This window comes from Diceros bicornis, chromosome 1 (assembly GCF_020826845.1).
Source record: "Diceros bicornis minor isolate mBicDic1 chromosome 1, mDicBic1.mat.cur, whole genome shotgun sequence".
Classification (NCBI taxonomy): Eukaryota; Metazoa; Chordata; class Mammalia; order Perissodactyla; family Rhinocerotidae; genus Diceros; species Diceros bicornis.
Window position 1 is genome coordinate 61,950,187 of NC_080740.1, and position 17,579 is coordinate 61,967,765.

The 17,579-nt window shown below is 35.6% G+C and overlaps 1 protein-coding gene across 3 annotated transcripts; it reads right to left on the reverse strand.

Annotated features, from left to right (window-relative positions):
* Nucleotides 1–3,793: 3,793 nt before the first annotated feature.
* YIPF5 (Yip1 domain family member 5) lies at nucleotides 3,794–17,300 on the reverse strand. 3 transcript variants are annotated; one of them, XM_058543111.1, is made up of 6 exons: nucleotides 17,186–17,300; nucleotides 16,521–16,640; nucleotides 9,156–9,328; nucleotides 8,153–8,298; nucleotides 6,101–6,282; nucleotides 3,794–4,783 (listed from the first exon to the last, which is right to left on the reverse strand). In XM_058543111.1, the coding sequence occupies exons 2-6, from the start codon at nucleotides 16,628–16,630 to the stop codon at nucleotides 4,621–4,623; spliced, it is 774 nt and encodes a 257-aa protein (XP_058399094.1). In that variant the 5' UTR covers nucleotides 16,631–16,640; nucleotides 17,186–17,300; the 3' UTR covers nucleotides 3,794–4,620. The 3 variants fall into 3 exon arrangements, with proteins under 3 accessions (XP_058399094.1, XP_058399102.1, XP_058399111.1); XM_058543119.1 differs by lacking the exon at nucleotides 17,186–17,300 and adding an exon at nucleotides 16,939–17,021; XM_058543128.1 differs by lacking the exon at nucleotides 16,521–16,640.
* Between the last annotated feature and the right edge of the window lie 279 nt (nucleotides 17,301–17,579).

Genomic DNA, 17,579 nt, shown 5'->3' on the forward strand with positions numbered 1-17,579 from the left:
AATGTTTTTGAGGGTCACCCATGTTGAAACATCTTATCAATAATCCACTCCTTTTTATTGCTGTATAGAGGTATTACTTTTTATCATAATCATAGTGTTTGGAAAAGGAAATAAAGACATTCCCATTTTGAAAATTAAAACATATAAAATAACAGGGCTTTTAGGACTATTGATTGCCTAAAGACAAGACTCTACCAAGTCCTACAATATTATCAAAGACCACAAAACTGAAAATTAAGCAACTGTGTCATTAAATTTTACAAAGACTTTTGTTTGAACTATATTTACATTGGAAAAAAATGAAATAACCATATGCGTTCTCTACTTTTAGAAGAATCAGAGTAAGCCAAGTAGGTATGAATTTACAAGCATCTTAAATGTTTCTACTGAGTACTTCTTTCTTTTCTCATTTTTTAAAATTCTTTTTGTGCCACAAGTGTTGAAAAGCTATTTAAAACACCTTAATGCATAATTAATAACCCTGCAAGCTATCACCAGATTTAGTGGTAGTTTTAGAAATAAACCAAATTTATATATGCAAGGTAAGCCTAATTAGTTAAGCTCACAAAAAATGTAATATCCGATTTTTAGAACCTAATGTGCTCAAGAAAGTATTTGTGCTTTTAAATTAGAACAGCTCTGTATTTAATTAGTCCTTATTTGAGTATGTAATCATTTTAATTTATTTGCACAAACACAGGACATTGTGCTCCATCAGTAGATAATGTTCTTCATTAACTAGAGTAGGAACTTTGTGCACAATAATAGAAGAAATATTTCTATCTGTGATAAAAAAATCAGAACTGCACACCATCAGATTTCATTCTTCAGGTTTTATGGTCACCATTCTAAGATACACATTCGTTAATAATAATATAAAACACTTTTGACTAAGTACTCTGTCAATCTTTAGAACTCAATAATTTAATATTTCATTTTACCTATTGCCCAGTTATAAAATGGGTATTTAATTATTAATGAACAAAGTAACTTACTGAAATTAAAGTAATACTAAGGTACCAAAATTCAAATTTCATTAAGTTGGATGGAGGCAGAAGTAGAGTTGCTTAAAATCAATCATTTTCTCATTGGTGGTGTAAAGTCATAACAGCCTAGACTGTAGAGAGTGGTGAGGACAGGCTTTATTTAGGCTGTCTGAAAGTGAACACTCTATGCTTGACAAGCTGATGACAGATCATTCTTATCTATTCATTAAAGCACATGAACCAATTCTTCTCTAGGGCACTTCCACTAAACCTTGAAATCTTGTTATTGCCACTCCTTCCCCCAAATCCTAAATACATTCTAAAATGTAAAAAGACTCTCATTAACTACTATAACCATCTTTGAAAAGATAATTATGTTTTTGCTTGATTCTAAATGTTTCATTCTTAAAGTTCTTATTTTGAAATAAGCATATCATTAGATACAAGCAAATTGCTTGCAAAATAATTTAAGCTTTCATTTCCAAATAAATGGAATTTATAAAAATTGAGATCATTTGGTAACCAGTAGTTGGAATTTGACATGACATCACAAAACGAAATCAATGGATAGTTGGTGAGAATAGGTTTAAGTTGGGGCATTACTTGGGTAGGAAGCTTGCTCTAGCTAGCGTTTTGAAGGAAGGCCCAGTGCTATTTTTGGCTAAGTATTCTTCACACTATGATCTGTACCATGTTGTATTTTTTGGAAAAATTTGACACTACTTAATGAAAGACTAAACACTTTGTCATATGTTTTTTTTCTCCCACAGGGCAAGTTAAGCAAATTGTCTGAGTCATTACATTAGATCTGCTCTATATGACAACAGGCAGATCTCCAAATGTGGTCTTGATTTCCCACAACTCTCCATGGTTGGGTCAGAGTATCCTCTAGGTAAGATTCTAACTGATACAGTTCTCTTTTTGCCCAAAGTTCTAAATTCTTCCATTTATATGGGAAAATAAGTGTATAATTTCAGAAAGGAAAGGTTCCTTTTTTGTAGGTGATGTGTATTGCAAACATAATTGCATAATTTTAACTTTAGAGACAATCTTCCTTAGTTAGATTTGGAGTATATTTGAGTTGAGCAATACCTATTAAGGTTAAAAACACATACTTGCAAAATGTCAAATGTAGTTCCTAAATTCTACCCAAAATAATATCATTAGGATACATTTAAAAAAATTTTCTTTGATTGGATGGCAAGTATCTGAGGACAGTTAGCATTCTAAGATTTATAGAATTTTGCATTATCTGCATTACTATATCTGCAGAAAGAATGCCTATGTCTACAAGCCTAGTTATATAGTTCTTGAAAACACCCATTGGCAAGCATGGTATTATAGCAAAGTCATAAAATATACATTTACACAAATGTAAAATCAACTACATGTTCTTGGCATACATACGTGCATAAATAAATAACATACTAGATTGAGTGAACATGCAAACTCCACTTACAGTGAATCCCAGTTAGTCAGTGAGAATCACTAGGTGAGCTTTTAGCTATGCTAAAAGTGTCTCTAGTATTTAAAGGTACATGTATATTTTTGGTATAAAATGGGTCCTAAGAGCAAGCTAGATGTTCTACCTGGTATTTAACTAAAGAAACAGAAGTCTATTTCAATGCTAGAGAAAAAAGTTACCACACACTACTTTTTGAGACACATTATAGTAGTTCTTAAAGTATGCATAAATATGGCTACAAATACTGTATTTTTGATTTAAGAGTTTCATAAGGGAAATTTTGGTTATACATGACTCTTCATGTAACCAAGCAAGCTCTAGAACTAAACTCTTGCATCAAATGCAACTCCACTGTATAGCTGTTTTGACAGAATAATAGTTAAATATAAAGTAGTTTTGTACCTAATCATTTTAGAGTCAAATAAAAGACAACCAACAACAAAAATCTCCACAACACTGATTTAAACTAAAAATCATTTTGTTGGGGTTAAGAGAGGCAAAAAATAAGAAAATTTGATCCATTTGGGGAATTTGGCTGAAGATTAACGGTCTTAAGTCTAACTAACAGTGGGAGGAGAATTTAATTTCCAAAGCATCATATACCCTGTTCATTAGGAAGAACTGGAGATTAACAGAAGTCACTCTTACCTTTGCCTTAACAAGAACTGTATTTATAAATTAAATTGAAAAAGGCAAAAAACATACTATCCAAGGATTACAATAAAAAATATCATTCTAAAACAATTTGGTAAGTTTGAAAACCTAACCCAAAAGTAATTATTAGTGAGTGTATTCCTCCAGAAGATTAAGTATTAATGAAGAAAAACATATTTATGTGATTCCAGAGATTAGAAATCATGATCTTCTTGTAAGAAATATATTTTATTATCTTAAGCTCCTTTAATGATTGGAAACTAAAAAACAGCCATTAATATGTAGCTTGGAATTTCTTTTCATTTAGTCTGAAAGTCTCCTCTTTTAAAAAAAGGCAACATTTTCCTCCCCATATGTTACCTTTCTCATAACTATAACTGAGCTTTGTCCAGAATCACAGGCAGTTTCTCCAGAAAAAGCCAATGATCAATATACAAGATACAGTATTTTCTTCCAGTTTCTCTGGAAAGAGAGCTTGATAATATAAACCAAATAATATAAGGAAATAATGTTGTAACTCAAAATAAATTGCTTTTTGTTTAATCTTTTCTTTTTCTGATTCTATACTAGATGACTTCTATTCTGAAAACTTAGGATAAACTGGGAATACAAGTCAAAATCAGATCCTAGTTAAAGAAAATGGGACACCGAGAACAGTGGTTTAGCAAAAGTAAAGTCAACAACACAGTTTAAATTAACTGGGAAAATTTTAATTAATAAGCATCAAATGCACTTTACATTGATAACTGCAATACTGAAATTATGACATTTTAAATATTTTCCTCAAAAAAGTTTAGTGATTTTCTTTTTCCTGGGAAACATGGAGATCCAACTATGAGCACTGATGTGGCCAATCTTCGTCACTATGGTTTAGTTAACGCTAATATCTAAACAGGTGTTCACATTTCACATCTACAATAATGTAGACTGTGAACTTCTTGTATCGCTGAATTTTAGCAAAAATTTCATGAGATAATTTAAAGGAATGTCAAATTTCTGAAGTGCAAACTCATAAAACCCTACATTGGAATCACTTTTTTGCTTCAAGTGCATCTGCCTTGAGAATACAGGGAATTTTTCTTTCCTAGTTCCTTGAAAAAATATTTCTGTAATAAGTCTTGTGTCTTCTTTACTATCACTGGGTTGTTTTTAAGAAAGATTATCAGCTCTGTGGTAGTTTCCCACAGTTGACAAAACCTATCAAAAACATCATAATATACTTTGCATGGAAAAAAGTTGTTTTTCAAAGGCTGCAGGAACAGGAAAGAAATAGCACTTCTTATTTCTATAAGCACAAACACTTAACGCTAGTCATATTGCAGGTAAACCCAATATAGTATTCAAAAGTTCCATAAAAATGAACAAAAGAGAACATGTTTACTTCCACTGCTCCAAGAGTCAGACATTAGATCTGCATGAGAGTTGCACTGCAGCAGTTTGCTGGTCCAATTCAAGAGTTCAAAGTCCTTTTTGTGTATTTGGCCTAATGATGTCCACATCCCAGAAAAATTCAGTTCAAAAAACGGAAATTAGGGCAAAGACTCCATATAGCAAAGCACAAGGATATGCTACTAGAAGTTGCTGTCCTTCCATGGCTAATGCAGAAATAAAAATTTTGGAAGCAGAAAAACTACACCATCCAATGATTCCAGCAGTGAGAATGATTCCTACCATGCCTCTGTAACCGACAAGAAAAAAACAAGGGGAGGAGAAAATAAAACAGTAAAGGAGATTAGTTAGCTAAGAATACAATAACCAATTCTAAAGAAAAGCATTTTAAATCCACATGTAGATATATGCAGAAATAAGATTTTTTTTCAAACACTAAAATGCACCTTACAGTGAATTCAGTGATGCTGAATCACTTGATGTGACAAAAAGCTCGTTTTTAACTACATTTTGCTCCTTTTAGCACAGGGTTTCTCAGCTGTGGCACTAACTGACATTGGGCTGGATATACTTTTGTTGTGGGGGGCTGTTCTGTGCATTGTTAGGATGGTCAGCAGCATCCCTGGCCTCTACCCATAAGATACCAGTAACACCCATGCCCCCACAGTTGCGAAAACAAACACTGTGTCCAGGCATTGCCAATGTCTCCTGGGAACAAAACTGCCCCTGGTTGGAAAACACTGTTTTAGTAGAAAATACATTCTGTAAAATTCAAATATAAACAAATGAGCAGAGTGAAGCAGTTTCTACACTGAAAATCTGAAGCATTTTTATCCAAAGCAGGAACACTATGAAGCTATCATCTTGCCAAATCTCTAGTATCAAATAGTTGATACATGCTCTCCTTCTAAATCTCCGTTTTAACTTTCTAAGTGTAACAAAGCCCTGTCGTTGGTTGTGCCCAGCACCAGCCACAAGGAGGGGCTTGAACTGTTGAGAGCATTTGCTCACTGGCCACGAGGAGGAGGAACTTTATCAGCAGTAATTTACATCTTTCTTTTTAACCTTACCTAAAATATTTTTTAAAAATTACACATATTTAAAGCTGCTCACAAGTACATCAGAGAATATGGTAAGGTAGTAACAGCCTCTTGCCATAGAAGGAATGTTTCATTTTCAGTTAAACAGCTGCCAAATGGACAGTGTTTATTATCCATTTGCTTAGCATATGCCCAACATCTTTAAGAAATCAAATATAGTCTAAAAAATATGCAAGACAGGGTAAGTATATTTTAACGACTTGACTTTTCCCATGCAATATTTACATTAATGATAACCACTGCTCAATTAATTTACTGACACTGGTAACTAAACACAAAACTAGTAAAATTCTTTATCATATGTAAAAGTAGAGATGGTATAAAAAATTTTAAAGTTTACTCTCAGGTCCACTGTTCATCATTGAAAAGCATGCAGCACAGTGCTCACTCACAAGAGGCACTATCCAATATGTTTGCTGAATCAGTGATTTATCTGAAATTGATGGCGAGGTAAATCCTATTACACAGAACTGGCCAATCAACCCAAAATAAAGATCAGTACTTACTGCAAAGAAAATATCACTGCGAAGCTGGAAAGTAGGATCATGGGAAGAAGACAATATCCAAGGACACTTGCCACACAACCAAATGAAACACCTGTCATACTCATTAAGTTTAATAAACAAAACATTCCTAGACATCCAATTGCACTGATCCCATATACATAGCCAAACTGGATTTTGCCAGCCTATGGGTAAAGAAAAGATTACAGGTTAAAGGGCAAAAAATAAGTTACTTTTGGGCTTATTTTACCTAAAGTAGTACATGTAGAAGATATTCAATTTGTGAGCATCAAAATCTACAGAGGTATCTATTCTGTATGCAGAGAAGTAAAACACTGGGCAGACTGGCTTTTACATCCTTCTTAAGTTTAAAGTATCCACCTCCCAATACACAGAGATCTCATTTTCCATTTTCCAGTTAGCATTTGCACTGGCATAGAATTGAACAAATAAAGATATAAAATCATGCTACAATCAACTAAAATAGTAGATTTCTAAAAAGAAATCTGGCTTATTTTAAGCAAATAAACTACAGAGACAAAATGGAAAGTCATTCAGAATGTTTGGATAATAGCTAATATCACTTGAAAGCACCTAATTCCACCAAAATTGCCCAAAGCAATTTATTCTCATTGGCAGATGTAGCCATAATCTTTTTAACAGCAGAAATAATTTCATCATTTACTTTATATGGGTGTTAGAGAAGCTAGGAGAAAGGAAGCCAGGATAAGCAGGAAGCCAGGGTTCTGTGGGGAGGGGAGGAGAAAAGAAAACTGATTAACAACCAGGCAAGAGGAATATAATGGAAGATATTTTTGTCTTTCATTATTTTTCCAAATTGTTAGTTGAGTTATACAGTCCTTTGACAAAAACAAACAAACAAAAAACAAAAAAACAAAAAACTGAACAATTCTGCTTTTGTAAAAGACATCACTGAACAGTCTTAGGACCTAAGGTTAGCTAAATTGGAGTTACAGTTCTCTTAGTCAAGAGATGTGCACAAACATTGTATTCAGGTCACACTATTACCAAAATCAGTCCACAGAGAAGCCTTCAAAAAGTTCCTTGTTTGTAAGATTTTTGACGTACAACACTCAATCTTCAGTATGCCTCTACAGATTATGTTAAGTGGAAAAATCGTTGCAATTTTTGTTAGACTCAATATTTATTTGTAAATACCCGACTGAGAGTGCAGAAGTTTGAAAAAGCTCAGCTGAGTTTACTGATGAATTCACTCGTGTGGTAGTAATAAAACCTCATACTTGTACAGTGCTTTAAACTTTTCAAAGTGTTCTCACATAACCTGTCTTGCTTAATCTCCAAAACAGTCGTGTCAGGTGGGCAGCACAGGGTTCTCTACCAGAGGGAGCTGAAGGAACAAATGGCTTGCTCAAGGACAGAGCAGGAGCACTGAGTTCACGCCCAGTTTTCCTGACTAACAATCCCATCTTCTATGCCTTACATCATTTATCTCATCTAATTCAGAGACACAGGATAAAATACAACAAATATTAACAATTATCTTTACAACTTTTCATTTTCAATATGCTTTAAAATTCTTAGGGAGGTGAGAGATAGGGACTAAAACCTGTTGTCTTTTAATGTTTCAATTCATTAAAAGTTAAAATAATATATAGGAAAGTAACCCCCAGAACTACTGCAACAAAACACTACCCAAGGTCTAGAGATTTAAAAAAAAAAAAAAAAAAATGCTATCAGAAAAAAAAAAGAGCAATAGGCTAAAAAATTTTGTCCATCTCTGAAAAGAAGGAATTTTGATGAGGGACCGAAGCCATACATGTTATTTATTTATTTTTTTTTTTGTTTTTTTCCTTAACAATTGGACCACTTCTTGGAACAAGAAATGCTTTCTAACTATACGCTATTTACTATCAATGGAGAAGAAATGAATAGGTATAAATTCAAGCAACTCAATACTATTCAAAACACATCAAAGACTTGATATATATAAGCAGAATCTGAAAAATGGCTCTTGGTGGAACATTTAAAGATTGTTCTTTAATCTCACACTGAGAGATGAAACTAAAATCTTACCAGTAACAATGTGGCTCCAAAGGCAAGGCAAAAAACCATTGGACCTGCCAAATCAGTCTCATTCATGATGCTGCCATCTGCTACTTTTAATGGATGTAACACTGTTAGCGTTTTTTGCCAGATGTGGTCAAAATTGATACCTAATTCTAAAGGGAAAGAAAATAAGGAAGTCAATTAGGATTTGTGACATACTTTTAATTTACCAGAATCTATGCTGGAACAGGAGACAAAATGAAACATCCAGAATCAAAAGAGGACCTAGCAATACCAGATGATATTATTTTGATGAGTCCTCAATACCAGTCTTCACTGACTATGGTGCTTATCCCACAAATATCCAATTTCTGGTTTGGTGTTGGAAAAGGGTATGGATATGATGAAACAGATACTCTCAGCTATAACTGCATAACAAAGAATATACAGACAGGGTTAATAGTAAGGGGTTTTTCACCTGGGGCTTCAGGAATACCTAGAGGTCCTGTGAAATTGTACACCAAACTATGTCTCTATGCATGTGTGTGCATTTTTCTGAGGAGAGTATTCATAGTTTTCATAAGACTTTCAAAGGGTATCTGATCCCAAAAGATTTATGTTTATGTTCAGAACTACTGCTTTATGGGTTTTGGAATACAAGTTGAAAACCATCGTACTTTTCAGTGATGTTACTAGTTGTGTCAGCTTATTTCCACATAGAATAATCAACACCATGCTATTTCCTTTCACTTCTTCCACTGATAGAATTTAATCAGTAATCTGAAGTAAAAGTAGATGCTGACATATTGACATACTTTATTATCACTTTACAAAGGTTTATTAAAAATATGGGCTCCTCTAGCTCAATGTGGTTTCATATATACTGTATTCAAAATGGGTCCCTTAGTAGAAAACTTTTTTCTACAATGTTATTTTTTTAAAGGAAAGGACAACTTCTCCAAATTAAAATTTATTTTCATTGACCAGCTGGATATTATAGAGTACTATAAAGTGTTGCAACCAATCCTACCTTCTAATAAAGGTGGCTCATCCTCAAAGCTGTTTCCGTAGAATGGCTGAGGTGTCGTTGGAGTATATGCCTGAGTTGGCTGGAAAATCTGCCCGGTGTATGGCTGTTGTGGCTGCATCATGTCTGGAGGGACAAATCGGCCTTGCTGTGAGTAGTCATAGCCAGCATACTGTCTGTAAATCAAAGGAAATTGGTTTCTCAGAAGTATTCAATCCCTCAACAGCTAATATTCCTGACAGCTAGGGCATCTTAGTCATGCAATTCCTAGGATATCTACTTTGCCACTTTTTATAAATGGCAGTTGAAATGATTACTAAGATCAAGCTGATTATCTACAATGAAAAGCTGTCTGTGTTTTATAGAGAATCTTCCTGATGATGCCAACACTCACTTATGCAGCACTTAAGCATTTTATAAACGATTAAACTTTTAAACATTAGGAGATCAACAAATGAAAACTTAAAAATATTGTCTACTTTCCCCCCTTAGTGAGTATATATAACATAAAGATAGCTGTGAAATAAAATTTATGCCTAAGACTATGAATGAAAGCTTAGGATGACAGACTTTGTACTACATGTTATGTAATTTTCCATTGTAATTTGGATCTCCATTGAATGCAAAATCATTCATCTTTATTCTTTGTACTATGTTATTTTTTGCAAGTGGGTAAATCTCTTTAAGAACAACCATCAATTTCAAACAAGAGTGGAAAAATCAACCTCGTTCTTTGTGAAAACTGTCTGAATACAACAAAACATTATTTGTATACCTTGCATTTAAATGGTGCTTTTAATTTTTCATACTAGTTGTGTATCTATTGTCTCATTTGATATGTGCTACAGCAAATCCTGTATTTTAGAGGGAGAGCCCTTACCAAGGCTATTTTAGTGATGATGACAACAGGGAACAGAAGGATACTGAAGCAATATTTTTAAACACCTGTCTCACTGTGTTCTAGAAAAATACAACTTATCTATCAGTGGGACTAATCTAATTATATAGTAAAAAATACAGAACTAAAATAATTATTTTAAAAGTAAAATATTTTAAAAAATGAGAGCTGAGAAGCCTTACAGAACCTTTAGTCTACTAATTACTTTAAAAATTTTATAGCTCCTTTTTGATAAATATAAAAATCTAATGACCTCCATTAATATTATTTGAGATTTCAAAGTTAAATCACATTTTGAAATTAATTGAACATCTTGACTAAAAGTAAATCAAAGTAATGGCAAATTTTCAACTATCACATAGTCCTTTGGAGATTCCAATGGGATTCTCAAGACTTACCACACTCATTCAATCCACGCTTAAAAAAAATACTATTTAGGGGCTGGCCCCCTGGCCGAGTGGTTAAAGCTCCACGCACTCTGCTTTCACAGCCTAGGTTTGCCGGCCTGGATCCCAGGCGCAGACCTAGACCACTCACTAGCCACACTGTGGCAGCGACCCACATACAAAATAAAGGAAGACTAGCACAGATGTTAGCTCAGGGCGAATCTTCCTCAAGCAAAAAAAGAGGAAGATTGGGAATAGATGTTAGCTCAAGGCAAATCTTCTTCAACAACAACAAAAAAAACAAACTATTTCATTTTCTGGCTATAAAATAGAACTCACTGCAGCATAATTTTAATATCAAAAGATAGAAAACAGGGGCCGGCCCAGTGGCGTAGTGGTTAAGTTCGTGCCCTCCACTTCAGCATCCCGGGCTTCACAGTTTCATATCCCGGGCGCAGACCTACACACTGCTTAGCAAGCCATGCTGTGGCAGGCGTCCACATATAAAGTAGAGGAAGACAGGCATGGATGTTAGCCCAGGGCCAATCTTCTTCAGCAAAAAGAGGAGGATTGGCAACAGATGTTAGCTCAGGGCTAATCTTCCTCACCAAAAAAAAAAAAAAAAGATAGAAAACAGCACAATATAAATAGCTGACAGTAAATATATTGTGATATGGGCATAGATTACTATGCACTTGTTAAAAGGAATGAGGCAGTTTTATGTCTACTGATATGGAATGATAATCAAGAAATATTCAGTGGGGAAGGAAAAAGCCAATGTTCAGAATAGTGTATACCATATGTACCCATTGTGACTGTGTTTTTTAGAATATATCTATATCTACATATCTACATCTATGTATATGTGTGTATATTACATATACACATACTTGATATGTATATATAATTATATAGGTAAAGGGATCTGGAAATAGGGGGAAGCAGAAGACAACTTTCACATTATAAACTTTCACACCTTTGTAGCTTTAAAAATGTTGTACATTTATTATTTACTAAAATTAATTCTAAATATGTTATATGTAATATTTAGGTATATATGAAGTACTGAAAATTTCCAAAAACAAAAATAATAACCTTTTGAATGGTACTGTGTGATGTGCTGTTATAAGTGTTTAATGTGAATTATCTCATATTATCCTCACTACAACTCTATGAGGCTGATTTTACTATCCTCCCCGTCATAAAGATGTGGAAACTGATATTTGGGTTAAAATGATTTGTCCATGGTGATGCCAGGATTCAAAACTAGACTTTTTGACTCCAGTGGGCAACTCTTAACAATTGTAATAAAAATCATCCCAAAATCCTACCTTATAGAGACAGCTATACTATTTTTTCCTGTATCTGCGTTTCCCCAGTATTTTGGTATGCAAATATGTTGATTTCTACTGACTTACACATATACACACACCCTCCACAGGGCTAGCTGGTTGAACTAGGACAAGAATTCACATTTTCTGATTTAGTACAACATGCTATTCTTGATCTATGTTAGGATGTATCAGAAGTCCAGCTCTAAGTTTACAAAATAGCTAGAAAAGCTCCATATGGAGGTTTCTACAATCTGCATAAAACAGATTGTATTCTATTCTCTCTCTTTCTCTCTCATACACACACATACACACACACACACACAAAGAGAGAGAGAGAGAATATAAATAGAAATGTATGCAATAGAAAAACCAAAAAGAATGATATAGACCAGTGGGTCTCAAACTCTTTGGTCTAAGGACCCCTTTATACTCTTAAAATATATTATTATTGAGAAATCCAAAGATGTTTTGTTTATGTGGGTTATATCTATCGATAATTATCATATTAGAAATTAAAACTGGGAAACATTTAAAATATTAATTCATTTAAAGTAATAAATCTATTACATGTTAGCATAAACATTTTTTATGAAAAAATTATTTCAAAAGAATTACTGAGAAAAGTGGCACTGTTATATTTTTGAAAAATCTCGTTTATGTCTGGTTTAACAGAAGACAGTTAAAAATCCTTATATCTGCTTCCGCATTCAATCTGTTGTGGTATATTGTTATAGTTGAAGTATCTGAAGAAAATGTAGTGTTGCAGACATGTAGTTGAAAAAGAGAGTATTTAATAACCTTTTCAGATTACCATGAATAGTCCTTTTGATACTACACGAAAATTCAAAGGAAAGTGGTAGTTTTTTAAACTTAAATTGAAATGTAGAAATTAAAACAACACTGATGAACTTTTAATACTGTTACATTACAATACATTGATCTGTCTTGCACTTTGAATGGATCCTTTCTTTACTCATGTATGATTTTGTAACATCATGCACTGGGCACTTAGAAAATACTGGCATGACTTATGCAGATCTTCCAAATACTGATTCATTTAATATAAAACTATATATAAAATATGAATATTTTAAAAATCACATTTGCTAATAACACCACTGATCTCATCAGAAAAATGGCTAATTACTGGGAAACTGACAAGTTCATAGTGATGGATACAAGTTTTCTGAAATCCTCATTTGCCTTGAAAATTCAAATTTGATCACTGGCCACATACACTGTGAACTGTTTTCTTTGAAGTAAGAGACTCACTTCATTCATTTTTGAGACAATATCTGCCAAATACTCAAGTCTAAATAACCATAGTTCATCAGTTGTTCTTTCCAATAAAAATGGTTTCCACAAAAAAGTGGCTGGTTCAGCCTGCAACCCAAATTGCACAGGTGCTTTTCCTCGAGATAATCACTGTACTTCAACATGAAGTAGAAGTGCTTTATCATTTTGTCACACAGATTAGTTTAAATATGTTTGTGCTCGAGGGTCAGGATTTAATAAAACAATAATTCTTACTGCTTCATCAAGGGTATCCTTAAATGAAACGTGTATGGTGATGAAGAATACAATGATTACTAGACAAGTGTGTGGTGATGAAGAATATGATTACTAGAATGATTTGATGCCACTCTCTGGATTCATATTTGGGTACCAGTAGTTTTACCAATTATTGCTTTTGCAACATCAGTGCCAATGTCAACACACCTAAAAAGGTATATCTTTGTATTGTTATGAAAATAGTTTTGAACTTAAAGACTCCCTGAAGGGTCTCGAGGACCCTCTGGGGTCTGCAGTCCACATTTTAAAACCACTGATATAGTTCGCCAGTTCGGATCCCGGGCACGCACCGACGCACCGCTTAGCAAGCCGTGCTGTGGCAGCGTCCCATGTAAAGTGGAGGAAGGTGGGCACGGATGCTAGCGCAGGGCCCGTCTTCCTCAGCAAAAAGAGAGGAGGATTGGCAGATGTCAGCACAGGGCTGATCTCCTCACAAAAAAAGACAAACAAAAAAAAAACTGATGTAGACCGCTAAGTTTCATGTAAGGAAGAGAAATACTGCAAGCAAATGACAGCTTCAAAAGTGCCACTAGCATTCTTTCTTCAAAATGAAAGGTGAGAAAGGTAGTATGATGGAATTTTACTTCTCTGGCAGGACCTGGTCAGGAAAATTCCTGACTCACTCCTGCTGGTTTTAAACTAAAACACAGTAAGGTAGACATGATCTTTATAGACTAAATCCACAATTTTACATCAGGAAAAGCAGCAGATAGTAAACCAATACTCTCAGAAGCATTCAGTGCCAAAAACCAAGACAGAGCCTCTTAATATACGGGGTTGGGATTGGCTGCTTAAGTTCATGAAAATCTTTAGACATACAATAAAGGTATTACCAGTTAAGCCAAAGATGAAAAAATACTAGCTTTCAATACTTTAAAAAATATGTGATTGATATCACTATATTTTATAGGAATATCTAGAATACAATGTGGGACCTGTCCAATATGACATTCATAAAACTCAGCAGTTCAGGATCAAAGAGCCTTATACTTTTTTTTTGTTACATGAATGTATGAATGATACTTGTAAAGTATCTATAAAGGAAACTATGTAAAATGTTAAGGCTGACTTTATAGGGCAAATGCAGAACTATAGACTAATAATAAGTCAAACTGGAAGACAATCCAAGATATACGCTATTTGAACCTAGATGTTTATCAACAGTGAGCTGAAAGTTATCAGCTGATCTTTGTTACCAAGTTAGCAAAACAAACAGAATATTATCTGATAAACTGAGATGGACGTTTAAAATGTCATTAGGCTTCAGATTCTAATTGAAGGTACATATAGAAGAGTTAAATTTTTTTTATAAAGCTCAGAAACCCAAATTTATTACTAGTAATACATTAGGCTTCTTGTTTTCCTAAGCATCATCTACGAACTCATATTCGTTAACTGGCAGTAATGGTTATTATATAAGCACTTGGAATAAAACTTCTTCACTGAAGCAACGCTTACTGGTACACTACATGATTTGGTTGGAATGGAATTGTCAGAAGAGTCAGCAACAGAATATCTAAACAATCCTTCTGCGGAAAACTGAAATGAGATGATGATAAGTGAAATGAAAAGATAAGTCACACCTTTAAGTGGTGCGAATATGGACAGGATAGGAAAGAAAGACAGAGATAAACCTAGGAGGTTGCAATCTCAATGGAAGAGTGCTGCTGAGTCCAAACATCAATATCATTTGGTTAAAAACAGGCCTGCATACACAGACAGGTTTTCCAAACCCATGTTGCTGCACTCTGGCTAATCTTACATTCATTTGCCCTCTCATACACAGAACAATCACAGAAAAATACATACTTAGGTAAATATATAAATGGAAATTTCTCAACATGATTTTTCTAATTCTGCCCAATTAACTGATCAAAAGAGATAAATCCTCAATGGTATGTAATTGAGAATTTACCAGAAAGGAAAAAAGTGACTCAGAGAGAGTATTTTTTACATGCTTATTCCCACTGTTCAGTCTGTTACGTTTTAGGCAGAAAAAAACCCTCAGAATATGTCAAATTAAGCAGGGGTCTATAAGTTGTAAAAAGTATAGCCTATCCAAGACAGACCATGCTGTAGGGCTGAATTTGGTTTTCAAATTCTTGGGTGCTTTCATTCAGATTTATTAATTCAAACACATTCTAGTATTACCTGTTTCTCTCAGACTAACTGGATAGAGAACCTTGCCTTCCTCTCATCCTGGATAGTCTTCACGACGTTTTTAATTCAGGGTCCACAGATGAACATCAGACGACACATGAACTGTTTGAAGTCATATGCACATTCATACGGGTGTTTGAGTGCATGCATATATTTCCCAGAAATAGGCCCATAGTTTTCATAAGATTCTCAAAGGGGTCCTGGACCATCTGAAAAAGGTTAAGCAACCCTGATACAGGAAACTCCTTCACTGAATGGAAGGCTGATAATAAACATTACCTTGAAGGTCCTAAGAAACTAAGGATATGATCCTAAGAAACTAAGGATATGATGTCTTAGAGGAGATCGGTAGAAAGCCTTCAGTTAATGTATTTTTGCCACAAACACCAGGGACTATAAAAAAATCCGTTTTATCAGTTCTGTTTTGTTTTCTTAACAATTCAGGGCTGAAAGGTTTTGAGTTCCCCCCTTTAATCTGCAACTGGCAACTTGTGTGTACTGACCATAAGGTTTTGGTATGAGAAGTAATAAAAATGATCATCAATTGCTATATGAAAGTTACCTGATGATTCATAACAGGGAGCTCACACTGCTAAATAGTGCACTCAGCACTTCCAATTAACGTTGATAAAGTCTGAGAGCCAGAGTGATTTAACTACTAAACAAGTCGTCAAAGGACTTCAATTTAACTGCCCTGTGGACTAAATAACCTATCTTCTGGGTACCTGAAGCTCCCCTCCATATCTTAAATGATGCAGAAATACTATTACTAGGAAATAGTTCTTTAACGATCTACTTTTCCACCCATGGCACACCTAAAGATTTTGCAGAAGATACCAAAAGCTAGATGCGGCAACCCCTTCAAACCCATCCAGTGTCACAGATCTCTCCAGGAGAAGGAAGATTAGGAAAAATCCTGATGAGGGACAGGCTCACACATTCAGGCAGAACCAAACACGCTGGGTACATGCTTTCATTGCAATCTTGACTAAACAAATTGCCAAAGTTGAAAAGTTACTTGCTATAGGGTCCTCCACTTCCTCCATAATCACAGGACTGCTGTGATTGGTCATCGATGCTGTAACTTGACTGGTAGAATTCCGCGTTTAAGTTATCAAAGCCTGACATTGCAAATGATCTGTAATAGAAGAGAAACGGCAAATACTGCTTATGCCCAAGGTCTTACTGAATTTGTTCCTGATACTTTGCTTAAGCAAATACTTCCAGAAGGCAGCCAATATTTCTTCTGGAATTTTGGGGAGCAGCACTGGGTGGATCTGCGGGGGTTGCTGAAGAAATGTCTAGTCTCTAAGTCAAGGCCCGGGAAGACATCTCCCCTTCGAGGAGCTGATAAGTCTTGGGTTAGGGGCAGGGTCGTGGGAGGAGTGGCTCCACGGGCATCTAAAACATCAACAACTACCAAGATGATTCCTCACCTCGGGACAGAGCTTTACAGCTGAAACGCAACTACCTCCTTGCAAAATAAGGCCCGGGCCTGCCAGGAAAGTGCAGACTCCTGGAAGGCCGAGGCTGAGGTGCAGGGGGCGCGTCACAGCAAGGGCCTGGAAGGGAGCGGGGGTCTGAGCCAAAGGACCCGAGCGCAGCGCTGAAAGGCGGCAACAAGCCGCGCCGCACAGGTGTGGGGAGACGCCGAACGGTGAGTCACGGGCCTGGGACACTCACCAAACGCGCAGGCGGCGGCGGCGGCGGCAGCAGTAGCTCAGCAGCGCCAACTAACCCCCAAACTCCGTTTTAGACCCTGAACTGAACCCGTTGCTACGTGTCACAAGGCCAAAGTACTGCTTCCGGGACACGGCAGCTCGCGCAGGCGTGTTGGCAGATTTTGCTCTCCGGTTGGACCCAGGGTGGGGAGAGAGACCGGATCCGGAATGGAGCATGCGCAGTATCGACGAACTAGTCCAGTGGCGGGCCAATGAGAAGAGGGAAAACATAGCAGCCTGGTAGCGGTGGAGACAGAAAGGCGCAGGCGCAGCAGTCGTCAACTGAGAGGAGGGAGAATTCCTCAGCTGACTGAGGTCCCGGAGGAAGGCGAGCCGGTGCTGGAGTGAGACGGACA

What these genes read in the sequence shown, in the direction of transcription:
- YIPF5 (XM_058543111.1), bottom strand. Translation starts at nt 16,630, where the DNA reads ATGTCAGGCTTTGATAACTTAAACGCGGAATTCTACCAGTCAAGTTAC. An exon ending in AGTGGAGGACCCTATAGCAA is followed by an intron (nt 9,329 to 16,520) that starts GTAACTTTTCAA and finishes TTTGATTTACAG; the next exon opens with ACAGTATGCTGGCTATGACT. An exon ending in TGAGCCACCTTTATTAGAAG is followed by an intron (nt 8,299 to 9,155) that starts GTAGGATTGGTT and finishes CTTTCCCTTTAG; the next exon opens with AATTAGGTATCAATTTTGAC.